Below are 26,519 nucleotides of genomic sequence, written 5' to 3'. Positions count from 1 at the left end.
TTACTATCTCAGACATGGACTTTTACTTAGCTTTAAATGGAGAGGAAATCCCACCTCCCAAGGTCGATGCTGGTGCACTTTTACTCTGCCATTGTGGAGTCCATCATCACATACTTCATCACTGTGTGGTACTCTGTCGCAACAGTCTCAAACCGTTCTGCCGTGAGGGTAAATGGCTCCCCTCTTCCATCACTGAACGTCAGCAGGACATCGGGGCGTACAGGCAGGATCATAGCTGACCCCTCTCGGCCGGGACACCCCCTGTTCCATCTGCTCCCGTCTGGCAGGAAACTGAGATCGATACAGAAATCATGGTTCAAAAACTCTTTCCATCTTTCTCGATCATGGATGTTATTTGATTAAATGTGGATTTTTTTTTCTTCATTTATTTGTATTTAAATGTCAGTTTATGGTCAACTCTTTATTCCTATTATTGTATTTTTTTTTATTTCGCATATATAATTATCATATTTATATGGTTTTATTCTTTTTTTAACACTCGCAAAGGAAGTTTGTCATTCTGAAAACTACAAGTCCCATGGTGCATTCAATTCGTCATTACCTTTGTTTTAACAAACAATATAGAAGCGAATGTATGAACTTGCATTAATTAAAGAATAATGCTCTTTCAAATTGTCATTACATAGCCTAATCGAATGTGCATTTAAAAAAAATAAAATAAAAGCTAAGCTAACGTTAGCCTGTGCTATATAAATAGGGCGGAACTTCCGCCTACGGTCTTTCACTTTCCGCTTGCCTCGTGCTTCGACACTGAGCTGAACTGTGCTCTCAGTTCTGATCTACGATTCTTCTCCAAACATCACACCGTGAAAGAAAACTCGATAGATCATCAGATGATGAGTTCATCTCCAATGCTAGCAGAACCAAAAGCTAACAAGAAGGTGAGTTTTAACGCCCGGGAGATAGTTTTGAGGAGGAAGCTAACGTTAGCTTAGCTGCAGCACATGGTGTGAAAGAGTTTGAACATGTTTGTCTGATTCTGATGTTTATTCGCAGATGTTCCTCCAGCAGAGTGAAGGTAGAAACTCAGGTGAGTCTTTAACTATTAAACGACGTGCGAGTCCAGCCTGTGATGATGAACTACTTTATTTTCTGACATCTACTATGAGAGCTTGTAGCTCCTGATTCAAACTCTACTCTGAGGCTCGAACTGCTGCCTCGCTCGTGACTCGTGTCTCCTCGTGTCCACTCGTGTCCTCACCTTGTTCTCTCCTGCAGGTGGACCAGAGCGAGTCCTGAGGACCTCCTGAAGGAGCCAGTGACACCAGAATCTTGGTATTGATGAAACTTGTATAGATAGAAATGTTTAGTAGTTTAGATCTACTAAGTACTTTACAGATATTAAACATTTATAAACTAACTAAAAGCTGAACATTTGACACAAAATGGAAGGTCCTGTTCCTCAGAGTAAAGTTTCCGTTCATATACACTGGAGAAGAAAGTTATCGCTAAACTTTACTGTAAATTCCCCAAATGCCGTTGAAGCATAAAATCAACTTCTGGCTTTCAAAATGAGGGCATTAGTGCAACGTTTCCTGTCTTTTAACCTTTTATCACGATCAGTCTACTGTTGAAAATCAACCATTTACTATATATTTAATTGTTAATCTGCCATATCTAAAACTAATTTAGTTTCTGGTTCTCTTCCAGAAAATGGGAGGTTTAAGATTTAAATGACAAAATGTAACATTTGGAGAAGTTGGTCATTGACGTTCTAGCTGTGACTCGCATCTTATTGTCAAAGATTGATGGGTTCATGACACTACAAGTCAGTAATTATCCTGGGTTACAATCAGTAATGGTCGTCAATCTCTTCTATAAGATTTGGAATATAAACTCCAAAAATATCAGCATGCATCAAGTTTTCACCTGGTTGTAAACCAAGAAGGTATTAATAATTCCACAGTATAGGCAACATTTTACCGATAAATTAATGGTTTTGGGTTGAAATCTGCCATATCTGTGGTCCTCAACTTATAATTTTCAGTGTTCTACAATTCCTCTAATTTAACTTAACTAATCTCTGTTCAATAACAGTTTACTAGAACTAGTTAGAAGTGAAACAACAGCTCAGTATTTTATGATGTATATGTTTTAATGTTGCACAACTGTCATGAAGGAAATGAATACAGTTGGTGATGATGCAAATGATTCTGAAATGTCTTTTTTCAACTGACTTTTCAGATTTCCTCACCTTTGCTGGAGGAACATCTCCGAATAAATGTCAGAATCAGACTGAAGGTAGAAACTCGGGTGAGTCTTTACATGATCTTTAAATTGCGTGCAAGTCCAGCCTGTGATGATGAACTACTTTTATTTTCTGACATCTACTATGAGAGCTTGTAGCTCCTGATTCAAACTCTACTCTGAGGCTCGAACTGCTGCCTCACTGGAGTGACTCGTGTCCACTCGTGTCCTCACCTTGTTCTCTCCTGCAGGTGGACCAGAGCGAGTCCTGAGGACGTCCTGAAGGAGCCATGATGACGCCAGACTAGGTATTGATGAAGCTTATTTACAGATAGAAATGTTTACTATACATTGGAATATGTGCAAACGAATGATCATTATCTCAAATACATTTTGAACAAAAGCTTTTAGATACTCCACTAAAAGCGTAAACTACAACTAGTTAGAGAAACTAGTGCAATATTTCATAGTACTGAAAAAGTTCAATGTTGTCGCAACTTTACTGAAGGAAGTTGATGCACAAATGATGGCAATACAAATTATTCGGATTCTAAACAATTTCATGTTTCCATGTGTTCTTCTGATCTCCAGGACCATGTTTGTTCTGATGTTGATTGGTAGAGTGAAGGTAGAAACTCAGGTGAGTCTTTATCTATTAAATTATGTGCAAGTCCAGCCTGTGATGATGAACTACTTTATTTTCTGACATCTACTATGAGAGCTTGTAGCTCCTGATTCAAACTCTACTCTGAGGCTCGAACTGCTGCCTCGCTTGTGACTCGTGTCCACTCGTGTCCTCACCTTGTTCTCTCCTGCAGGTGGACCAGGGCGAGTTGAGGGCCCCCTGAAGGAGCCACGGTGACGCCAGACTAGGTATTGATGAAGCTTATTTACAGATATCCATGTTTACTAGCTTCAAGCTACTTAGTACTTTACAAACAAACTCAATTCTGAATTAATGGTTGACACAAAGTGGCCCTAATGAGAAAGTCCTGTTTCTGTTCCTCAGAGTAAAGTTTCTGCCTATATACACTAGAAAATGTGCAAATAAATTATAGTTTTCTCAAAAAGTGTATTGAACAAAAGCTTTACATTAATTTAACTCCATTAAACGTGTAAACTACAACAAATTAGAAGTGTAACTAGTGCAATATTTTATAGTCCTGGAAAAATGAGTTTAACGTTGCCACAACTGTACTGAAGGAAGTTAATACACAAATGATGGCAGTAAAAATAATTCAGTTTCTGAATTGTTTTATGTGTTCTTCAGATCTCCAGGACCATGTTTGTTCTGATGTTGATTGGGAGAGTGAAGGTGGAAACACAGGTGAGTCTTTAACTATTAAATGACGTGCAAGTCCAGCCTGTGATCTACTTTATTTTCTGACATCTACTATGAGAGCTTGTAGCTCCTGATTCAAACTCTACTCTGAGGCTCGAACTGCTGCCTCACGCGTGACTCGTGTTTCCTCGTGTCCTCACCTTGTTCTCTCCTGCAGGTGGACCAGAGCGAGTCCTGAGGACGTCCTGAAGGAGCCATAATACGCCAGACTCTTGGTATTGATGAACATCTGGCGCCTACTGACCCATGCGTTCATGATGTATGTGGATAGTCTGACCTGAAACTATGTTCTCTTTTCACAATAAAGTTTTTTCTGCAATTTGTTTGACTTTAAATGTATTTCCTCCCCACCCCCCCATAAGAACGACATGCTAAGCAAGCCACTAATATAATGAAGTGGAGAAAAACATGTCTAGTTAAGGGACTGAGATAATTGGAGGACTGGAACTACAAAGCTTGGCTCCTGCAAACTAGGATTGTCATTTTAATGTTTTTGTATTGTAACCAAGAAAGTCACACATTTTATTACGATACTGAATTCTTAAAATGTCTAGTTTAATTCTGCGCTGGAGCCTTATCCTCCTTTGCTCTGAGAGAAATCATGACAATTTGAATAAAACCACAATTGACTCGAAATATTTTTAACTTTTGAAATTGTTAAACGTTTTTAAAAATGCCATTGTGTCGTAGAAAAGTATCTTACAAAGGAATTAAACCTCAAAGCGTCGTTCATTTGTATCCGATTCCACTTCTATGTCTTTACACGTGCATGCGCGAGCAGAAACGTGTCAGTGGAACATTCTCTGGCCTACTTCAGCTCCATTAGGTCTCTGCTCTCCCGGGACCCGCGCTCGCTCACCGCGCGCGTCCTCGCCCGCAGCTTCCGCCTCCTCCTCCTCCATCAGCTGGAGCCTCGTTTGACTGGCAAAGCAGCCGCTCCCGGAACCTCCGCAGCACCGCAGCATCACCGTCAGAACCCTCGCGCGCCCGGGAGAAGCCGCTCACGCCAAGGAGACCGAGAGGAACCCGCGACCCGTCGTCACTTTTCACCGGGATCTCCGCGACCCTCGTGCCCGCGCTGCAGCATCCGTGGATCGGCCGCGCTCGTTACTCGAGAGTCGGTGTTTGACCCTCGGGCCTGACGGTGAGTCGAGCCGCGAAGGATGATGGGATGATGGAGGATGATGGTGGTCGTGTCGGTGGTGATGATGGGGGGAGGGGGAGGCTCGGTGTTGGTCTGGTCCTGATGTGGCCTCTGCAGGGTGGGGCTGCTTCATCCACACCGACACCGGTTCCGATGGTTGGCAGACCGGAAATGCAATCTAGGTCACATGGCTATTTTCTAAATGAACTCTGGCGCTTTGATTTGTACTAAATATGATGTTGAAAGTGTGACGATGACACGCGCGTGCGTGTGCGTGTGTGTGTGTGTGTGTGTAGAACCATGGAGGAGTTGGACGTCCCGCAGATGAGGAGAGAAGTGGAGAGTCTTCAGTACCAGCTCGCCATCAACAGAGAGAAGTCTTCCATCACCGTGACAGAGTGAGGACACACACACTCACGAATGCACACAAACAAACATGCAAATACACACACACACAAACATGCAAATACACACAAACAGGGGACAGTGTTTGCATAAACAAATCAAGAGCCTCACGTCAAATATTTCCTTTTTTTTTTCTTCACTTTATTCACAAACAAACCATAAACATTACAAACATTTGTTTGAACGACTTTAACAACACAAATACCTCAAATATGTGTGTGTGTGTCTGTGTGTGTGTGTGTCTAGGCTGGTGAAGTGGATCGAGGGCTGCGTCTGCGAAGACCCGTTCTTGAACCCGGAGCTGATGAGAGCGAACCCGTGGGTGGAGAAGGGCAAGTGTGTGATCCTGTAACGGACTCACACACCAACGTGCACGGATGCATCACAAGCTGAACAAACATGCACTCGACACAAACTAAGCTGCACTGTCTCACACACACACACACACACACACGCTTTGTTGACAATTGTTATTTATTTATTAGGACGTCTGAATGCCGAGTAGATGTTAGCAACATTGTGTGAGAGTTGTGTGTTGCTCTCTGACACATTTGTATTGGCTCAATAATAAAGACTGTTTTCAACCAACTACACAACTCCGGTCGTCTGACTCCCGAGTGTGCGTTCGTCATAGCAGCTCTCGGATGTAGACGTTGCGTCGCACTGCGTTGGACATTCCCTCGTTGAAGCGGAACCACACGTCGCTGTTGCCAACCGCCTTCCCCAGAGACGCCTCGTCGCTCGCCTCGCCTGCCGACGGAGACGCACAACAATGACGCACAACATTGACGCACAACATTGACACACAAAACCTCCGGTGTGAGAAAAACGAATCTCCAGTATAGTGGCAGGAGAGAAGTTGAAGAGCAGCACCTGAGTCTGGAGAGGTTTTCTCCCTCCGGGGTACGGCCGGGACGACGGTTCGACCGAAGAAGTCCACCTCTGGCTGCAGACACACCAACATGTTAGTGACACGCATGGGTTTGTGTCATCAATGTTTTAGTGACTGAAGTGTGTGCGAGTCTCACTCTGGGCTCCACGGTGGTCTGTTTAACAATGGTCTCCAGCCTCTGCTGATGGTTGCGGGTCTGTTTGGGTCCAGAACTTTTATTTTCTTCGGTCTTCGCCTGCAACATACAAACACACACACACGTGAGCCCAAACAGACAGACACACACACACACACATACAAATGTGACCCGAAACATATACAAACACACACATGTGAGCCCAAACAGACACACACACACACACAAATGTGAGCCCAAATATACACACAAATGCAAATGTTAACACAAACATACACACACACATGCAAAGTGACCATAAACACACACACACACACACGCAAATGTGACCATAAACATGTACACACACACACACAAATCTGAGCCCAAACATACACACACACACACACACACACACGAATATGAGCCCAAAAAATACACACACAAAGACACACCTGCAGTGGATTCCTCTGGAGCATCATCTGCTCGGCTCTCCTCATCTTCTCCTGCTCCATCTCTCTGCTGATGGTTTGCTTGGCCTGGTAGGTCAGCTGGCGGCGGAAGGGCAGACCAGGGAACCGAACCACCTCTTCCACACGCCTGCACACACACACACACACGCACACACACACACAGGATAAATACCAGTTTTCCAGACATTCGATTCTTTAAACCTTTAATCCTCTTACGTTGATCTTCACTCTCACAACATGATGAAGATTACAGTGACGATGATGAGGAGCAGGAGGGCAAAAAAAATCATCGCCATCGCGGTCGACCGACACGAGAGCGTCTAGTCTTGCTGCGACAACATTTCACTAAATATGTTAAAAGGAAGATAAAGTATTTGTATCCAATAATCTGTCTCTCGACTTACCATCCTCACATGGAAGGTTTGTATCAAAATTCCTATTGATAAACCTGACTTTCTGTCCCAGCTAGTCAGGGCCACAGATATTTTTCTAACATTAAAGTAAAAATCTATTACCTGGATTGGTAAATACAGCAGCGGTAAGAAGCTCAAAACCTCCTGCTTTGATCCAATCACAGACTTCAAATGAGATGAAACCTCATGCAACTGTCCCTCATAGAATTGGTTAAAAAAATAATTGTGACGTCAAAAATAAAAATGGAGTTGTGTCGCAGAGAAGAGTCGTGGCGGTCACAGGGAAGAGTCGTGGTGGTCACAGGGAAGAGTCGTGGCGGTGACAGGGAAGAGTCGTGGCGGTCACAGGGAAGGGTCGTGTCGGTCACAAGGAAGAGTCGTGACAGTGAAGAGTCGTGGCGGTCACAGGGAAGAGTCGTGGTGGTCACAGGGAAGAGTCGTGTCGGTCACAAGGAAGAGTCGTGTCGGTGACAGTGAAGAGTCGTGGCGGTGACAGTGAAGAGTCGTGGCGGTCACAGGGAAGAGTCGTGGCGGTCACAGGGAAGAGTCGTGGCGGTCACAGGGAAGAGTCGTGGCGGTCACAGGGAAGAGTCGTGGTGGTCACAAGGAAGAGTCGTGGCGGTCACAAGGAAGAGTCGTGGCGGTCACAAGGAAGAGTCGTGGTGGTCACAGGGAAGAGTCGTGGCGGTCACAGGGAAGAGTCGTGGTGGTCACAGGGAAGAGTCGTGGCGGTCACAAGGAAGAGTCGTGGCGGTCACAAGGAAGAGTCGTGTCTGTCACAAGGAAGAGTCGTGGCGGTCACAAGGAAGAGTCGTGGCGGTCACAGGGAAGAGTCGTGGTGGTCACAAGGAAGAGTCGTGGCGGTCACAAGGAAGAGTCGTGTCTGTCACAAGGAAGAGTCGTGGTGGTCACAAGGAAGAGTCGTGGCGGTCACAAGGAAGAGTCGTGGCGGTCACAAGGAAGAGTCGTGGCGGTCACAAGGAAGAGTCGTGGCGGTCACAAGGAAGAGTCGTGGCGGTCACAGTGAAGAGTCGTGGTGGTCACAAGGAAGAGTCGTGGTGGTCACAAGGAAGAGTCGTGGTGGTCACAAGGAAGAGTCGTGGTGGTCACAGTGAAGAGTCGTGGTGGTCACAAGGAAGAGTCGTGGTGGTCACAGTGAAGAGTCGTGGTGGTCACAAGGAAGAGTCGTGGTGGTCACAGGGAAGAGTCGTGGTGGTCACAGGGAAGAGTCGTGGTGGTCACAAGGAAGAGTCGTGGTGGTCACAGGGAAGAGTCGTGGTGGTCACAGGGAAGAGTCGTGGTGGTCACAGTGAAGAGTCGTGGCGGTCACAAGGAAGAGTCGTGGCGGTCACAAGGAAGAGTCGTGGTGGTCACAAGGAAGAGTCGTGGTGGTCACAGTGAAGAGTCGTGGTGGTCACAAGGAAGAGTCGTGGTGGTCACAAGGAAGAGTCGTGGTGGTCACAAGGAAGAGTCGTGGTGGTCACAGTGAAGAGTCGTGGTGGTCACAAGGAAGAGTCGTGGTGGTCACAGGGAAGAGTCGTGGTGGTCACAAGGAAGAGTTGTGGTGGTCACAGTGAAGAGTCGTGGTGGTCACAAGGAAGAGTCGTGGTGGTCACAGTGAAGAGTCGTGGCGGTCACAAGGAAGAGTCGTGGCGGTCACAAGGAAGAGTCGTGGCGGTCACAAGGAAGAGTCGTGGTGGTCACAGTGAAGAGTCGTGGTGGTCACAAGGAAGAGTCGTGGCGGTCACAAGGAAGAGTCGTGGTGGTCACAAGGAAGAGTCGTGGTGGTCACAGTGAAGAGTCGTGGTGGTCACAAGGAAGAGTCGTGGTGGTCACAAGGAAGAGTCGTGGTGGTCACAAGGAAGAGTCGTGGTGGTCACAGTGAAGAGTCGTGGTGGTCACAAGGAAGAGTCGTGGTGGTCACAGGGAAGAGTCGTGGTGGTCACAAGGAAGAGTTGTGGTGGTCACAGTGAAGAGTCGTGGTGGTCACAAGGAAGAGTCGTGGTGGTCACAGGGAAGAGTCGTGGTGGTCACAAGGAAGAGTTGTGGTGGTCACAGTGAAGAGTCGTGGTGGTCACAAGGAAGAGTCGTGGTGGTCACAGGGAAGAGTCGTGGTGGTCACAAGGAAGAGTCGTGGTGGTCACAGGGAAGAGTCGTGGTGGTCACAAGGAAGAGTTGTGGTGGTCACAGTGAAGAGTCGTGGTGGTCACAAGGAAGAGTCGTGGTGGTCACAGGGAAGAGTCGTGGTGGTCACAGGGAAGAGTCGTGGTGGTCACAAGGAAGAGTTGTGGTGGGCCAGAGAGGGCAGGTAGAGGAAGGCGTAGAGCAGCAGTAGCAGCAGCAGGGCCAGCATCAGAGGAAGACACCAGTCATTAGTCACCAGAACGGTGTCGCAGCGAGCCTGCAGAAAAGAGCCCCGCCGGGCCGCCTGCTGCTCGGCTTGGATCGGAACCATGGCGACAGACAAATGATCACATGGCACCAGCGTACGAAGATAACGCGTAGAATAAAAATCCAATCAAAGTTTTTCCCCAAACGAAAGTGAAGGCTCGTTTCGCCGTCGCCGCAGCAGCGGGTCAGTGTCCTCTTCACCTACCTTTGTGTGTCTGCGGCTACACACTCACCTACACAACATCACACTTTGGATTAGTCGCTAAGCTGTCATCATCAGTGACCTTCAACATCTCACACACAGACTCCTGCTCCCTCTCTGTGTGCGTTTCCATGTGTGCGAGTGTGTACTCACGGCTCCAGCATATAGGTGTACTGGCCCTCTGGTGTGCGGTCCTGCCTGTAGGAGAGGTTGTAGGCCAGCATGGTGTCGATCAGCTCTCTCATCTGTTCCTTCTCTCTGCTGCTGAACAGCTGAGGGTTCACCTGCATGCCACATGACCTCAAAATCAGCCACAGCTTCGTGTCTTCTGGCAAGACGCACATACACAAGAGCAGCAGCCGCATGACCCGTGTCGAAAGTAACACGATACAGTTACTAAGTAACAAGTTCTGTAACAAAAACAGCAGTGACTGTGATCGTGACAGGCTCCTTACTTCACCTGATCTCATGAGGAAGTGATTTTTATCCTCTATAAAAGGCTATTTATTGATACTATTTATTTACTGATTACTTTTTAAATAAACTGACAATCAATGCATGGATTAGCTACAAATGTCCTTGAACGCACCATAGCAACACCCTTGTCATTGCATCAGGGATATTTGGAAACTAAACACAAAACCCTATAACTGAACACTATAGCAGTTCAATGACAAAAGTAACACAATTTCTTTCTGTCAGAAATCTACACAGTCCTATTGGCTTGCTTTTGAAGCTCTTGGATGTTTGATCAGTTCCTCTCCTCGTCGCTCCCTCTTCCACAACATGACAGATCACCCTGTAGTTCACATTAGAATCTGGGCCCAATTCTGTAAACATTTTGGTTCAAACTATTTCTCTCCGTCTGGTCCTATCCTCACCTTTCACCTTTTCCAACCGTCCATGTCAGATGAGGCATTCCAGGATTAACACAGTAAGTAACTTTAGAGATGCCTTTATAGATGAAAATCTTCCAGCGTTTGAACAGCTGTCGGAAACATTTAATCTTGACTAGAACTATTTTTACGCTTCCGTTCCTTTACACTACTTTTGGCCCGTCGAGTGATACTGTTGAGGAGGAGAGATGCTGCCCACACATGCTGAATGGCTTAGGAACGTCACGTCAAGCTTGAGCCTAGAAAAGATCCGCTGGTCAGTTTGTGGCTCTCTAGAAAAATGTAGGAAGATCTGGAGACCTTTTGTACTTTACCTTGAGAAGCTCAAACTAATATAAATCCATATTCTTGTCCTCTATATCTGATCTAAGGCAACGTTTCATAATCTTCTGTGTTTAATTTCATGTCCATAAGTGTCTATAATTCACGTCTATAAGTCCTGTATGAGTCCAGCAATGCCTCAGTTCCAGCTTCAGCCCAGTGTTAGTGTGTTTTGGTGTCACCATTTATTCATGCATTTATATCAACAATCGTAATTTCAAGGTTCCGTTTACGAGTCCTGCGGGTGGGAAGGGATTTGGTATAGTTATTATTTATTTTATTTAATCGTTACTGTAATGTTATCTAGTTATCCTTCTTATGAATACTATCTCTGCTTTCCTTTTAATTTATTGTATTCATTTTCTGTTCAATGTATCCACATTTTCTTATACATAAAACAATAAAGATATTTGAAATAAACTGGGCAAGTATCGACCTGTTGAGACATGAAAATTGACAATCTGTATTGGACAACGGATCAACACAGACATTTTTCCACTAGTTAACCTGTTCATTAAACTAGTCTTAAAACAAGCGTTTGATACTGTACATAAAATAGTCATTTTAAAGTAACTAACCCATGAAACACTTATAATTTGGCAACTTTTTTTTTACAGGAAACCACTGTAGTGCTGGTGTTGATGTGTGGTAACATCAGCTCAGATCAGCTGCTAAAGTGTTTCCGAATTTCTGACACACGTTGATGAGGTTTAAAAGTGAAGCGCCCAACGTGGGGCTCGAACCCACGACCCTGAGATTAAGAGTCTCATGCTCTACCGACTGAGCTAGCCGGGCAGATGCACCTGATGTTTGCGAAGGCAGCTCAAGGTGGCAGTACCTTTTCTGACCAGTGGGTGTTACTCTTCTTGAAGCAGCTTCTCACAATAAATGTTATATTTTTACTCAAATACACTATATATAACTATATAAACGTTACTGTGTGTCAGCAGAACACACATGGAGGAATGAGCGTCTGGACTTTAATGGTTACACAACTCAACGACGACTCACTTGTTATGACTCAGAAAACATAGATAAAAAGAAACGCCCAACGTGTGCTGCTGAACACCCGAGGGTTCACCTGCATGTCACATGACCTAAAATCAGCCACAGCTTCGTGTCTGCTAGCAAGACGCACATACACAAGAGCAGCAGCCGCACGACCAGTGTCGAAAGTAACGATACATTTACTAAGTTACAAGTTCTGTAACAAACTCAAAAACAGCAACGACCGTTATTGTGACAGGCTCCTTACTTCACCTGATCTCATGATGAAGTGATTTTTTATCCTCTATAAGAGGCTATTTATATGAATACACACTGATGAATTTTTAAATAAATTGACTATCAATGCATGGATGAGCTACAAATGTCCTTGAACACACCATAGCAACACCCTTGTCATTGCATCAGTGATATTTGGAAACTAAACACAAAACCCTGAACTGAACTGAACACTATATCAGTTCAATGACAAAAGTAACACAAACAAAACAACATTTCTTTCCGTCAGAACTATTCACAGTCCAGTTGACTCGCTTTTGAAGCTCTTGGATGTTTGATCAGTTCCTCTCCTCGTCGCTCCCTCTTCCACAACATGACAGATCACCCTGTAGTTCATCACATTAGAATCTGGGCCCAATTCTGTAAACATTTTGGTTCAAACTATTTCTCTCCATCTGGTCCTATCCTCACCTTTCACCTTTTCCAACCGTCCATGTCAGATGAGGCATTCCAGGATTAACACAGTAAGTAACTTTAGAGATGCCTTTATAGATGAAAATCTTCCAGCGTTTGAAAAGCTGTCGGAAACATTTAATCTTGACTAGAACTATTTTTACGCTTCCTTTCCTTTACACTACTTTTGGCCCGTCGAGTGATACTGTTGAGGAGGAGAGATGCTGCCCACACATGCTGAATGGCTTAGGAACGTCACGTCAAGCTTGAGCCTAGAAAAGATCCGCTGGTCAGTTTGTGGCTCTCTAGAAAAATGTAGGAAGATCTGGAGACCTTTTGTACTTTACCTTGAGAAGCTCAAACTAATATAAATCCATATTCTTGTCCTCTATATCTGATCCAAGGCAACGTGTCATAATCTTCTGTGTTTAATTTCATGTCCATAAGTGTCTATAAGTCATGTCTATAAGTCCTGTATGAGTCCAGCAATGCCTCAGTTCCAGCTTCAGCCCAGTGTTAGTGTGTTTTGGTGTCACCATTTATTCAAGCATTTATATCAACAATCGTATTTTCAAGGTTCCGTATACGAGTCCTGCGGGTGGGAAGGGATTTGATAAAGTTATTTTTTATTTTATTTTGAATGCAATGTTATCTAGTCATCCTTCTTATGAATACTATCTCTGTTTTTTGTTTTTCTTTTAATTTATTGTAGTCCTTTTCTGTTCAATGTATCCATATTTTCTTTTACATAAAACAATAAAGATATTTGAAATAAACTGGGCAAGTATCGACCTGTTGAGACTTGAAAATTGACAATCTGTATTGGCCATCGGATCAACACAGACATTTGTCCACTAGTTAACCTGTTCATTAAACTAGTCTGAAACTAGCGTTTGATACTGTACATAAAATAGTCATTTTAAAGTAACTAACCCCTCGAAACACTTACTTTTTTTTTTTACAGGAAACCACTGTAGTGCAGGTGTCGATGTGTGGTAACATCAGCTCAGATCAGTTGCTAAAGAGTTTCCGAATTTCTGACACACGTTGATGAGGTTTAAAAGTAAGGCGCCCAACGTGGGGCTCGAACCCACGACCCTGAGATTAAGAGTCTCATGCTCTACCGACTGAGCTAGCCGGGCAGATGCACCTCATATTTGCGAGAGCAGTTGAAAGGGCAAAGTTGAAGGTGGCAGTACCTTTTCTGACCAGTGGGTGTTACTCTTCTTGAAGCAACTTCTCACAATAAATGTAAAATTTTTACTCAAATACACTATATATAACTATATAAACGTTACGGTGTGTCAGCAGAACACATATGGAGGAATGAGCCTCTGGACTTTAATGGTTACACAACTCATTCATGTCCATAAGTGTCTATAAGTCATTTCTATAAGTCCTGTTTTTTTAAATGTATCCACATTTTCTTTTACATAAACAACGAAGATATTTGAAATAAACTGGGTAAGTATCGTCCTGTTGAGACTTGAAAATTGACAATCTGTATTGGCCACCGGACCAATGTTTTGATTTATTTGTTTTTGTTTATTACATGTATTGTTCTTACTTTTTGTCCGAATTGATTAATTGCAGCATTCAAACTTACTCTTTAAAATGTGCCTTTATCCCTCTCCTACCAAATAGTTACTTTCACCTGATATCTAGTGCCTTTGAAAGTAACAAGCAAATTAAGGGTCCTCAACCCGTTTATGCGGAGCAGCTTAATGTATGCATTATATTCAAGGACATTTTTCCACTAGTTTACTAGTTTATTAAACTAGTCTAAGTTAGCGTTTGATACTGTACATAAAATAGTCATTTTAAAGTAACTAACCCACGAAACACTTTTTGCAACTTTTTTACAGGAAACCACTGAAGTGCGCCCTCTGGTGACGACGCGCGGTAACAACAGCTCAGCTGCTAAGAGTTTCATGATTTACCGACTGAGCTAGCCGGGCAGATGCCCACCATTATTGCGAGAGCAGTTTAAAGGTCAAAGGTCAAAGGTGGCAGTACCTTTTCTGACCAGTGTTACTCTTCTTGAAGTAACTTCTCACAATAAAGGTTACATTTTTACCAAAATACACTATATAAACGTTATGGTGTCAGCAGAACACACATGGAGGACCAAACATCTGGACTTTAATGGTTACACAACTCAACTACGACTCACTTATTATGACTTGGTCAACATAGATAAAAAGATGTTGATGAGGTTTAAAAGTAATGCGCCCAACGTGGGGCTCGAACCCACGACCCTGAGATTAAGAGTCTCATGCTCTACCGACTGAGCTAGCCGGGCTGCAGCACAAGTGGGGGGGAGAGAAGATTTCAGGTCAAGGGTCAACACCTGCAGTACTTTATTTTACCAGCAGGTGCTATTTAATTTGAAGCCGCTTCTGATAATAAATACTGTCTGTCTGATGTTTTCTTTCAAACTATAGTACTTGTTCATTTTAGTGTAGGGACTGGAGCTCAGTTGTCTCTGTCTTCATCTCCGTACAAAAAGACACTTGAACGTTGCACTACCTTTTTCTAAAAGTGTCGGGGTTCATGTATAATGTATAAAAATATATTTAGAACTTCAGATTCATTTAGAGGGAAAAAAAGACACATAAAGTCGTACAATATGGATCAGAAATAAAGGTCGAAAATTCAAATTTAAGGGTTTCAAATATTCTGATTATATGAGATTTAAAATATATATATATATATATATATATATATATATATTTCAGTATCATGTACAATTAAGAAAGTCATTTCTAAACTTCTTTTTTTTTTTAAAAATGAAAAAGAAAATGAAAAAACAGATTGCTTTAAACTTGATTATTTGAACTTTGGGTGAACTTTCTCTTTATTGTAAAACAATTAGGCGCCCAACGTGGGGCTCGAACCCACGACCCTGAGATTAAGAGTCTCATGCTCTACCGACTGAGCTAGCCGGGCAGATGCACAGCACTATTGCGAGAGCGAGTCAAAGGTCAAAGGTGGTATACACTCTGGGTGTTACTCTTCGTGAAGCAACTTCTCACAATGAATGTTACATTTTTACTCAAATACACTACATTATCAAACTACATAAACGTTTTGACGTTACAGTGTGTCAGCAGAACACACGTGGAGGAATGCCACATGAGGTCATGCTTGAAAAGGTACTCACAGGTCGTAGTTTGGGACAGATTATGTCGAGCAGCAGCGTGAGGACGTCCATGGTCAGGTTAAAAGGGCTGATCCTGGAGCGGATGGACGGCGGGATGTCGGCGAGCAGGGTGACCAGAGAGTTCTTGCTGGCGAGCAGTCGTGCGGACGCCTGGAGGAGAGGCGGGTCAGACTAGTCTACATGGGTCCGGGTTCTGCGGCGGTTACCTCGTGGTGGCTGTGAGGGTAGCTGATGCGCGGCACGTTGGTGTGGGCGAACAGGAAGTGGAAGGAGACGGACAGGAAGGGCAGGTATCTCATCAGGGAGAAGTTCTGTCCGTGCATGATGACGTTGTTGAGCCGGTCCGAAAACACCATCCAGTCGAGTGCGCTACAAGCGCTGTGCATGTTTGGGTCTCTGACCCGCATGGACAGGAAGTTCTCATACAGACCCTGAGGAGCAACATTTTTCATTAAATAATAAAGATACCAATCTGTCTTCATAAAAGATAATTATTTTAACCAAATGATCAATTATAACCGACTCTGGATAAAAGCATTCGCCCAACGTGGGGCTCGAACCCACGACCCTGAGATTAAGAGTCTCATGCTCTACCGACTGAGCTAGCCGGGCTTCTTCACAAGAGGGGGGGAGAGAAACCTTCAGGTCAAGGGTCAACCCTTGCAGTACCCTATCCTACCAGCAGGTGCTATTTCTCTTCAAGCAGCGTCTGCCTCTGTATGTGTGTGCGTATGTGTGTGTGTGCGTGCGTGCGTGCACATATTTCCCGGCCCACAGAACTTCTTCTCGTCGTCCGCTCACCTGCGAGACTTTCTCAAACTCTCCACTGGACGACGCCAAGTGGAGGATGTTCTGGAACCTCTGATCTCCTCCCGAAGCTTCCTGGAAGCCCTCGCCGACACGTTTCCTGCAAAAAGACGAGTCGCTCCAGGATTCCTGCTTCAACACAGCAGTTCATGAGCTCGGTACCGTTTGGTCCGGGGCAGCTGGAAGACCTCCTGCCACAAGTGGAACAGCCCTTTGTTCTGGTCCTTCTGGCCCACAGACACGCCCTGGATGGTTTTGGCGTTGAGCTGCTTGAGGCCGCGTCCATGGAGGAACTACACAAAATGCATGAGTTTGAAGGGTTTGTCAGCTGGACGGTGGAGCTGAGGTTACCTGCAGCGTGTTGATGCAGGATCTGATGTCGTTGTCTGTTTTCTCACACAACGACATCAGAGTTCCAGTGTCGGCCTTCATTCCCTGCCCGAGTGAGATCTGCAGACAAACATTGATCAGAGGATACGAACCACTCTATGAAGAGTTGTGTGTCCGTCCAGGTGTGTGTGTGTGTGTGTGTGTGTGTGTGTGTGTGTGTGTGTGTGTGTGTGTGTGTGTGTGTTTCTGTGTGTGTGTGTATGAGTGTGCAAGTATACTAGTGTGTGTATGAGTGTGTGTTTGTGTGAGAGTATGTATGTATACGAGTGTGTGTGTGTGTGAGTGTTTGTACAAGTGTGCAATTATACCTGTGTATGTACAAGTGTGTGTGTGTGTACGAGTGTGCAAGTATACAAATGTGTATGTGTACGAGTGTGTGTGTATGAGTGTGTAAGTATACAAATGTGTTTGTGTACGAGTGTGTATACGATCGTGTGTGTCTACGAGTGTGTAAGTATACAAATGTGTATGTGTACGAGTGTTTGTGTGTGTGTATGAGTGTGTAAGTATACAAAAGTGTATGTGTACGAGTGTTTGTGTGTGTGTATGAGTGTGTAAGTATACAAAAGTGTATGTGTACGAGTGTTTGTGTGTGTGTGTGTATCAGTGTGTAAGTATACAAAAGTGTATGTGTACGAGTGTTTGTGTGTGTGTGTATGAGTGTGTAAGTATACAAATGTGTATGTGTACGAGTGTTTGTGTGTATGAGTGTGTAAGTATACAAATGTGTACGTGCATGAGTGTGTGCATGAGTGTGTACAAGTGTGTACAAGTGTGTGTACAAGTGCGTGTACGAGTGTGTGTACGAGTGTGTGTGTGTGTGTGTATGAGTGTGTAAGTATACAAACGTGTATAAGTGTGTGTACGAGTGTGTGTGTGTGTATGAGTGTGTAAGTATACAAATGTGTACGTACATGAGTGTGTACAAGTGTGTACGAGTGCGTGTACGTGTACGAGTGCGTGTACGAGTGCGTGTACGAGTGCGTGTACGAGTGCGTGTACGAATGCGTGTACGAGTGCGTGTACGAGTGTGTGTACCTCTGCCAGTCTCTGAGCCAAACGATGAGGTTGTGTTTGCGGGAAGGTGAGCAGGAACGCCTGCTGCCTCAGTGGCCGTAGAGCAGGTGTGTATCTGTGGGAGACTCACAGTCAACTCAACATCCTGACTCTCTGGTTGAAGCGGCAAAGTCGACTCACAGGTCGTTACAGATGCAGATGATCGGCCTCATGAGAAGCGACTCTTTCTTCTTCTTCTTCTTCGTAGACTCCGCCTCCCCGCTGTCCTTCCTGTTCAGCGTCGCCAGCAGGATGTTGATGGCGGCCTGTCCATGGGCTTCATTCGTTATCACGCAAAGACACAAAGTACCAGGCGACGTACCGCCGGCGCTCCGTCAATCTCATCAATGATGAGGCAGTTGGGTCTCTCGTCCACGCCGAGGACGGACTTCATCTGCGTTGCCGTGTCGATGCGTTTCTGGAAGACCTCGGCGCTGCGGTCGTCACTGTGGAACAAACTCTGTGAGCCGATCAAGTCCACGAGTTGCTACGGGGGCATCGTGCTCTGACCTGGCGTTCATCTCCACCACGTTGTAGCCGGCGTGCTTCGCTATCACATGAGCTAAAGTCGTTTTCCCTAAACCAGGAGGACCAGACAGCATCGCCACCTGGAGGCGGACGGAGAGAAGACATTTCTCAGCCCGCTGTTTTTTCCCCTTACAATCAACATGCAAATATAATATAAAATGTTTGTTAATTTTTGTGTTGTAATAAAACTGCTGGCCTCTAGATGGCAGCAGACACTACATACCCAACAGCTAAAGGAACAATGAAATCCTGGACACATATTGGTTTCAAAACAAATGAAGTTTCGTCAAGAGTAATTTGGTATGTAACATCTCAAGTCAAGTACTCGACAATACTACAAATATACAGTATGTCGTATCGTTTCCACTGTTTGTGCTCCAAGTTTGTTCACCTTGTACTTGGGTCTCTTGTGCTGGTCCAGCTCAGCCTCCAGAATCTCCTCCGTCATCTCAATCTTACTCTTGAAGCGGTTCTGGTTGGGCAAGTTCTGGTTGGGCCACTTCTGGTTGGGCCAGTTCTGGTTGGGTTTGAAGGACGCCGGGTTGGCCACCGGTCTCTCTGGTTTAGGGGGGTGGGTCTTCCTCTCTCTCCCGAAGACCACAGTGTCCCAGAGCTTCAGCCACTTGAGCAGACAGCGATTGGTGAACTGTGGAAAGAACAACATGAAGATGGTTCTTGATCTGGATCTGTGAAGTGCGGTCGTCTCAGAGCAGCAGTGAAGTTTACGTACGTCGTCGCTGAGAAGTTCTTTGTACTGGTGCGGAGAAAACATGTCCACCCACAGACGAGAGCGCTGTCCCTCGGCATCTCCGCCTTCTTCTTCCTCTTCTTCAGGCTCCACAAACCCGTCGTTCACACTGCTGTGGGGAACAGAGCCAAGGATGAACCGCAACGCTTATGAAGGACCTCATGAAGATGTGATGCAGAACCAGCAGAGAATAAGGTGAAGACCAACAGTTACCTGTTGAGCAGCTGTGTGAGTCGCTGAGATTCCTCCATGACTTGCTGGTGACGCTGTAGAATAAAACAGACAAAGTGTGAACAGCTCTCTCAGTCTTCCGTTCATCCTACACCTACCTTCTCAGCTTCCTGTTCCCTCATCACCGATATTGGCGCAGCCAGGAGACCCAGACCGCCCTCAGAGTTCAGAACAAGTCTAGAGTCTGCAACCTGCGGGTCAACAAGCAACTTCATCAAATCTCACGAACCAGCTGAATTCTCGCGCGTCAGTCGGGGAGTTTGGATTGTGAGGAGGGTTCATGGAGAGACTTGATTAGATTTCAGTCTCTGACAAGATTTTTGTAGCTGCTGTGGGAAGACTTAAGAGTTATTCACCCGAAACAGAAGTCTGTATTGTTTTGTTAAAACAAACCAAACTTTTCTAAAACAAAATCTAAGCAATTTTAAAATTAAAAAGAAATACTAATATTTCTTAGGCTTTCAAATCACATTTCATTTTCATCATAGTTCTTGCATGGTTTATTCTTTAATGAAGAACAATTTTCAATGTAAAATTGACATGCATCTTTCACATTATCATTAAACCTGGACACGAGTCGCGATTAAACCGCTCGATGGCAGCAGTCATTACATCCTCTGTATCGAGGAAAAACCCAGCGATGACTGAGGACGAGAGGATACAGTGGACTTTTTAAAGCGGAGGTTTGTACATACAGTGGTATGCAAAAGTTTGGGCACCCTTCTAAGAGTTCATGATCATTTGCACCAACTTTATAAGAGAAGATCGCAGCAATCAAATCAAACAAATCAATATACTTTACTGATCTCCATTTCCTACAGGGATTTAGACGTTTTTACAGACAAAATTCATAGAGGTAGCATTACATAGTTTTATGATGATAGGAGAAGGGCACAAGAAATGATCAAGAAAGTTTGGACTGTGTCTCCACGATCAGAGATGGAAGGCCAAAAGAACAGTCCTGAAGTGAAGGAACGATGTGGTCGGCCAAAAAGAATACAGTAAAGGGACAAGGGAATCATGGTTAGATTGGTCACAGACAAGCCACAGACCACCTCCAGAGAACTATAAGAACATCTGGCGTATCTGGTGTAGTTGGTCATCGTTCAACACAATCCAGTTTACTTTGCACCAAGAAAAGCTCACTGGACGTGTGATACGCGAAAAGCCTTTCTTAAGTTTTCGTCACAAGAAGAGTCACATGAGGTATGCAAAAGAACACTTGGACAAGCCAAATAAAAAAACTGTGAGAGTCAGATGAGACTAAGACAGAGTTATTTGGTCAACTTATTGCCTACTATGAAATTTGTTGGAGGGTCCATCATGTACTGTGGCTAGCACAGGGACTGGAAACCTTGTTAAGGTTGAGAGCCACATAAATTCCTCTCAGTATCAGCAAATTCTTAAAAAGCATGTTCATGAATTGGTTACAAATTTGAAGGATTTTTCAGCATGACAATGATCCTAAGTACTGTTCAAAATCCACCCGTCTTCTGGAATGGCCATCCCAGTCCCCAGACCTTAATATCATTGAAAATGTATGGATTGATTTGAAGCAGGCTGTCTGTGCACAGAAGGTGCAATAAAAATGATTTTTACCACTGACGCATTTCTGTTTCCATAAAGTCTAACATATGTTTAAATTAAGTTGCTGCTTCAGAAACTCAGCAAGTGACTAACTGTTGCAGTGATTTTCCTAAGGGTTCCCCAAACTTTGGCATACCACTATATTTTGGTTTCAATAAGAATGAAAGCAGTTACGACTTTGTCGTGAGTCATGTGGTCTGTGAATACTGCAACACCAGAGTCAAGTACTCAGACATTACTACTTTAAATATGTCCTTGTTACTATAGTAACTTACAGACATTTAAAAATCAAACCAACCTTGCATGTCACTTCCTCCTTCTGACAGAGGTAGACCCGAGTTCCTGCAGGGTCTGTCACGCTAACATAGTCCCCCTGTGGCGGCGGTCTCTTCAGGACTCTGGGGTCCCCAGCCTTTGTCAGACGCTGTGGAGTCCCTGGGATTGTGCCGAAGCCACTGATGTCCATAACCGAGGCAGACCTGCAGACAATGTTAAGCAACAGCACGATAAAAAATGAAATGCCTTTTCTGCATTTTAACTTTGACAGGCCATCAGACTAGTCTAATTGGTACTTTTGAAACAGAAAAAAATACATTTCTTAAAGTGTTACAAGGCAAGTAACGTCAATAAAACACAGGTCGATTTCCTACCAAACAGCTGGAGGTCGTTCATATTGTTCCGGGGAGGACGGAGGCGTGATGTCACCACCGTGGGTTGGATCAACACTCTGCTGGGTCCCAGATTTAAAGAGCTGCTTAACAACCCTCACCTCCTGTTTCTGTCGCTTTGCGTTGGGAGCTTAAAAAACATAAGACACAGAGAGAAAACTCAGTCAGACTAGAAGGCAGAGGGAAGACGGAGACGTGTTGAGGGCTCACTAGTGGGTTCAGGCGGGAGGTTCTCAATGTCAGAGTTTTTGACCCGTTGACTTGGACGCTTCTCAGGTTTGAACGTTTCCCCTGGAAAATGATGAAGAAGAAGTAAATAGTTAACATTTAGTTAGTTATAGCTTTAAAACATGCATTTGATCAAATTATCAGTAATTAGTCACATTTTTTTCAAGTTGACAAGTACTATGTATCAATTGATTCATACCATGTTAATCTTTTGACATTGTAAATAGAGTTTTTCAAACTGAGGGACATTAGCTTGAATAGACTCACCCTCCATCTCGGCCATCGCGTCAAGTTCGTCGGCATATTGATCCTCAAAGTTGTCCTGGATTTCGAAAAGTTCGTCATATTCGTCCATATTGTCATCAAAACGTCAATAGCGTTAGGGATACTTGTGTTTTACATGAACAATTTTTCCTAAGTCAAGCGACCCTGTCAACAAAGATTTTCCCGGCGTTTTTCTAGTTGTGATGACGAAGTTCCGGGTAGCGCGCTCTAACGCGTTCTCTGATTGGTCAATCGCTCACAGCGAGGCTTTATCTTGTTCGCCGTTTTATATTTTATTTTATTTTACTAATATTAAACATTAAATACACAATCACAATAGCTATAGATAAACGTAAAAATACAATCGATAATAATTAATTTATTTTCAGTATTTCACGCGAGCTAGTTGATACTCAAGATGGCGCTGTTTGTCAAAGTACGTTTTAACAAACGACGTGGCCACGTTAAAATGTATTCGTTTTATGAGTTAAATTAAATAATCTAGGGTAACAAGAACGCATAAATAAAGCATCGAATAAAAAAAAGGACCAACGTAGCACAGAGCGTTAGATATTATTAATAAATGATGGTGTCTTGTACATTTTTAAACAACAGAAAAACTATATTATTATTGTCAAATTGTGTAAAAGAAAAGACGTGCGTTCCAGGCTCGTGATCCAGGACGCTGTTAAAAAAAGGTGGAGACTTGCTGGAAAGAAAACAAACGACCAATCAATTATCTCTTTAAACATGGCTGATTAGAAACCATTGATCAAACGAGCAAATAGATTTGTGCCGAGATTCTCCACAACCATTCTAACGACAGTAGTAATACTACATCCGTTGTATTCTGTATTTCACCGTTTACTGTCATCACGTGACATGCGCGTCTAGTTCAAAGCTTACGGTAAAACTTCTAAAAGCGCGAGACAATTGAAAAACTGTTTTTGGCAATAAATTAACAATAATGACGTATTTGTTTTATTTATTTAAAAATTCAACCTTCATCAGTTCTATTTCGCTTTTTGTTGGAGTAAATTATTTTATAATTTAAAACATGTATTTGTTCATTTGAACCAAAACTACAAACTTCGTTTTTAAGGTAAATTTGAAAGTGATATTATTATAATATGTCAACAGCAACACATTTATCTTTACAAATCATATATTATTGACATTATTAACATCTTAAAATATGTTAATTAAAAAAATAACAAACAAACAATTATAAGACCTTTTGAATAAAAAGGTTTTCAGTCCGTTTCTTAGTTGCCGTGGTGCGGCGGAGAAGAAGGCTCGGTCTCGCATGGCGGAGTGTCTAGTTCTGGGGACTTGGAGGAGCAGCGTGTGTGTGGATCTGAGGGGTGGTGGACTGTAGGGAGAGGAGATCATGAGGGTCGGCATAGGTACTTTCCCGTGGAAGTATTTATGAGTGAGAAGCAGGATTTCCATGTTTATCCGGGATGATGGTGGTGATGTGCTCATGTTTTATGGGTTCTCATCAGGATCCTGGCTGTTCCGGATGGTCTTGCCAGGATCCTGATGAAGAGCCTGTTGTAGTAGTCCAACCTAGAGAATATCAATGAATGGACCAGTCGTTCAGCTGCTGGGAGGGACAAGGTGGGACGGAGTCTTGATATATTGCGGAGCTGGTAAATTGAGGTTTTGCGCAGGTGTAGGTCAGGTGGGAGTCGAACCAAACTCCAGGATGTGTTGCTGAGGAGGAGAGAGGAAGGATCTGTCCGTCAAAGATCATTTGGGATATGGGTGAAGAATGGACCTGATGGGGAGAACCAATGCGGAGTGCTTTTGTAGCGGGTCCCAGCAGGGCCTTCGCTGACAGATATGATAATCCTGGAATTACATTGGACCTTTAAAGTATATACTTTATTGAATATTGTTTTGATTGTTTAAGCACTTTGCAACCCTGGTCTGGAAAAGCGCTATATAAATAAAAATTACTTACTTACTTACTTACTTACATGAACGACACTGGACCACAAGTGCTCATGAACCGAGTCACTTGGATTATTTTATTCACATATTTTCATTCAACTGTTTACTGCAATCGTGACTCTTCCTTTGTTCTTTTTCTTTTGCATTAGCAATGGTTTAAAACCACATTCAAAGTACATTTATATAAATGTCAATTTTACAATTTTCCTTTGAAAACAAACCATGTCTTTTAATCACTAATCATTTTCTCATTATTAATCATTCATTCACTTCCAACATACACCCTTCATTCTTTCATCAAGAATAATAATCGTACATGAAGTACAGTAGATGCCATAAGTGAACACTTAGTAAAACAAAATGAATCTCTTTTGCAGTTTAACTCGCCAAAACTTTATAACATATTTATTTCTGCGCGAACTTTCAACCAGGGCAGCGCCTATAATTCTCTGAACTTGCACATTCATGCTAGCATGCTACATATACTCGACACAATACTTTTCACACTTCATAGCACAAAAATGCACAATTCAGACTCACACACCACACACACGTCTATTTTAACATATTAAATACGCACAAATGTCAAGGAGTCAAAAGAAAAATACACACAGAAGCATTTAACTACGGCGACGGACGCCATTTTAGTAATTTCGACGATCACGTACCGCAGAACTTTCTCTGTTCACACACATATCTATCATATCCTTATAAACAGTTTAAAGTAAGAGGAATTAAAGAAAGAGTTCTTAACCAACCTGGAATTACAATGGACATGAACAACACCGGACCACAAGTGCTCATGAACCAAGTCTCTCGGAGTATGAGTTTCACTTGCGTGATGTATTGCCATGAATACCGCCCGCAAGTGCTGCCACCTTGTGTCCGTTTTCCGCATGTCATTGCACATTTGTCTTTCTCACACCCTCTTAGTGGGACTAAACAACACAACAAAATAAAAGCAGTGACAACAAACCAAAAAAGTGACAGAAGACATTATATAATAATATCTAAACAAAACACTTTTGTGAGTATCACACTTTCATTTTATTACTGTCGCATACTTGCGTACTTAAACTTAGTATTTCTAGTGCATAAGTCCGTCTCAATTCTAAGTATGTGAAATGTAATGCTCCATGCACGCTAAATTGTCGTACTAAAACGCACACAAAACTGAGTATGGATCGATGGACACTTTGTACCCCAAACGGCCGCCATCTTAGTTGACGTTGTAAACGAAAGTTACGTCATATATATATATACAGTATATATGTATATGTATATACTTACAGGTGCATTTTCAGTCAGCAGCAGGAGGATGACACCTCTTTGTTGCTGATACCGGCGTAAATATCCCGCAAATATTTTGTCTAGCATGTGTCGACGATAGTGTTCCTACAGCTGGTTGAAATCATCGTTAAATAGTAGTAGAAGAAGAAGCTTTCGCGTCATTTCCTGTTAGTGAGTAGTGGCAGTGTTTGATTTATCTGTCGAGAATTTCCTTACTAGTTAGTATGTACACTATCCTGATGCATACTAACGACCAGTGCACTAAGAGAAGTACGTGATTTGAGACACAGCACTGGAGTGAGTTGGTGTTCATCCGTTGATTTCGTCGAGGAACGCCAGGGCTGTGGAGTTTTGAACAGTTGTGTACGTCTGCGAAGCAATGAAACGAAACTCTGTGTTTTCCTGAAGACGTGGGGAAGGGAAAAGCATGTATTTGGTAAAGAGGATGTGACCGAGGACTGACCCTTGAGGAACGCCACAGATAACGCGGAGTGGCCTGGACTTACATCCTCCAAATGAGACATGATCAAGGCCTATATGTGAGATAGGACTCCACAGCGTCAAGTCCAGGAGAACGAGGAGCGATGGTGACCCTGAGTCAGCAGTCATTCAAAATGTCAGCAGGGCTGTCTGCGTGCTGTGTGCTGAGCGAAAGCCTGACTGACCCTTGACTCTTATTCGTGTAACTTTGGAAAGATTCTATTAATAGATGATCATTAAATACTTTCAATGATGACAGTCATTATTTAGAAGACGATACAATGGAACTATTCAAACTAGTAATTATTATTATGGCTCTGCTATAATCGTGCCAGTGGACGAGTAGGATCTTTCCAGTCTGCGCTCACGTGACGGTTGTTTGACTCGAAGCTGCTTCACATTTCTGTGGACAGTGAGTGCAGGAAGAGATTGATGATAATGCAGGTGTGTGACGTCCGTGCGCCACCATCTGTTCCTCACTGCACACAAACAGCAGCTTGTGTGTGTGTAGGTGTGTAAGTGTGTAGGTGTGCGTGCATGTGTGTGTGAGTTAATTTCACATCAGAACACACTTTCATGTGGATGCCTCCTTTCTCGTGAATACAACGATACGCCGAGGAGCTCAGTAACATGATCTAGTTCTT

The 26,519-nt window shown here is 43.6% G+C and overlaps 2 protein-coding genes, 1 long non-coding RNA gene and 9 other non-coding genes across 13 annotated transcripts; 6 read left to right on the top strand and 6 right to left on the bottom strand.

Annotated features, from left to right (window-relative positions):
• The first annotated feature begins 713 nt into the window (after nucleotides 1–713).
• Nucleotides 714–3,857, top strand: LOC148089083 (uncharacterized). Its single transcript, XR_015710468.1, has 9 exons — nucleotides 714–902; nucleotides 1,018–1,051; nucleotides 1,240–1,296; nucleotides 2,206–2,274; nucleotides 2,460–2,516; nucleotides 2,800–2,848; nucleotides 3,027–3,081; nucleotides 3,479–3,535; nucleotides 3,708–3,857. It is a non-coding gene; the product is annotated as an uncharacterized LOC148089083 (long non-coding RNA).
• On the top strand, nucleotides 1,086–1,168 carry LOC148089087 (small nucleolar RNA SNORD60). Its single transcript, XR_015709244.1, has one exon. It is a non-coding gene; the product is annotated as a small nucleolar RNA SNORD60 (small nucleolar RNA).
• Nucleotides 2,313–2,396, top strand: LOC148089086 (small nucleolar RNA SNORD60). The gene has a single exon (XR_015709245.1). It is a non-coding gene; the product is annotated as a small nucleolar RNA SNORD60 (small nucleolar RNA).
• On the top strand, nucleotides 2,883–2,965 carry LOC148089085 (small nucleolar RNA SNORD60). Its single transcript, XR_015709243.1, has one exon. It is a non-coding gene; the product is annotated as a small nucleolar RNA SNORD60 (small nucleolar RNA).
• On the top strand, nucleotides 3,570–3,646 carry LOC148089084 (small nucleolar RNA SNORD60). The gene has a single exon (XR_015709246.1). It is a non-coding gene; the product is annotated as a small nucleolar RNA SNORD60 (small nucleolar RNA).
• A 529-nt stretch (nucleotides 3,858–4,386) lies between the features above and the next one.
• Nucleotides 4,387–5,687, top strand: LOC148089082 (guanine nucleotide-binding protein G(I)/G(S)/G(O) subunit gamma-13-like). The gene is made up of 3 exons (XM_087802782.1): nucleotides 4,387–4,694; nucleotides 4,991–5,092; nucleotides 5,346–5,687. The coding sequence occupies exons 2-3, from the start codon at nucleotides 4,995–4,997 to the stop codon at nucleotides 5,449–5,451; spliced, it is 204 nt and encodes a 67-aa protein (XP_087658908.1). The 5' UTR covers nucleotides 4,387–4,694; nucleotides 4,991–4,994; the 3' UTR covers nucleotides 5,452–5,687.
• Nucleotides 5,688–5,710: 23 nt separating this feature from the next.
• chtf18 (CTF18, chromosome transmission fidelity factor 18 homolog (S. cerevisiae)) lies at nucleotides 5,711–22,859 on the bottom strand. Of its 2 annotated transcripts, none has more exons than XM_087802765.1 (22): nucleotides 22,153–22,859; nucleotides 21,868–21,948; nucleotides 21,640–21,787; nucleotides 21,288–21,468; nucleotides 19,501–19,593; nucleotides 19,385–19,437; nucleotides 19,154–19,283; nucleotides 18,815–19,069; nucleotides 18,406–18,503; nucleotides 18,218–18,341; nucleotides 18,037–18,161; nucleotides 17,878–17,971; nucleotides 16,801–16,899; nucleotides 16,612–16,742; nucleotides 16,444–16,549; nucleotides 15,849–16,073; nucleotides 15,643–15,792; nucleotides 9,739–9,869; nucleotides 6,562–6,706; nucleotides 6,128–6,226; nucleotides 5,973–6,045; nucleotides 5,711–5,849 (listed from the first exon to the last, which is right to left on the bottom strand). In XM_087802765.1, the coding sequence occupies exons 1-22, from the start codon at nucleotides 22,238–22,240 to the stop codon at nucleotides 5,728–5,730; spliced, it is 2,751 nt and encodes a 916-aa protein (XP_087658891.1). In that variant the 5' UTR covers nucleotides 22,241–22,859; the 3' UTR covers nucleotides 5,711–5,727. The 2 variants fall into 2 exon arrangements, with proteins under 2 accessions (XP_087658891.1, XP_087658899.1); XM_087802773.1 differs by having other exon boundaries at nucleotides 19,154–19,280.
• Nucleotides 11,525–11,597, bottom strand: trnak-cuu (transfer RNA lysine (anticodon CUU)). Its single transcript has one exon. It is a non-coding gene; the product is annotated as a tRNA-Lys (tRNA).
• trnak-cuu (transfer RNA lysine (anticodon CUU)) lies at nucleotides 13,549–13,621 on the bottom strand. Its single transcript has one exon. It is a non-coding gene; the product is annotated as a tRNA-Lys (tRNA).
• Nucleotides 14,709–14,781, bottom strand: trnak-cuu (transfer RNA lysine (anticodon CUU)). The gene has a single exon. It is a non-coding gene; the product is annotated as a tRNA-Lys (tRNA).
• trnak-cuu (transfer RNA lysine (anticodon CUU)) lies at nucleotides 15,356–15,428 on the bottom strand. Its single transcript has one exon. It is a non-coding gene; the product is annotated as a tRNA-Lys (tRNA).
• trnak-cuu (transfer RNA lysine (anticodon CUU)) lies at nucleotides 16,182–16,254 on the bottom strand. Its single transcript has one exon. It is a non-coding gene; the product is annotated as a tRNA-Lys (tRNA).
• Nucleotides 22,860–26,519: the final 3,660 nt, after the last annotated feature.

Source organism: Callionymus lyra, chromosome 1, assembly GCF_982586985.1.
Source record: "Callionymus lyra chromosome 1, fCalLyr1.hap1.1, whole genome shotgun sequence".
Taxonomy (NCBI): domain Eukaryota; kingdom Metazoa; phylum Chordata; class Actinopteri; order Syngnathiformes; family Callionymidae; genus Callionymus; species Callionymus lyra.
The sequence above is the reverse complement of the archived record's forward strand: the minus strand, read 5'-3'. Positions and strand labels throughout refer to the sequence as shown.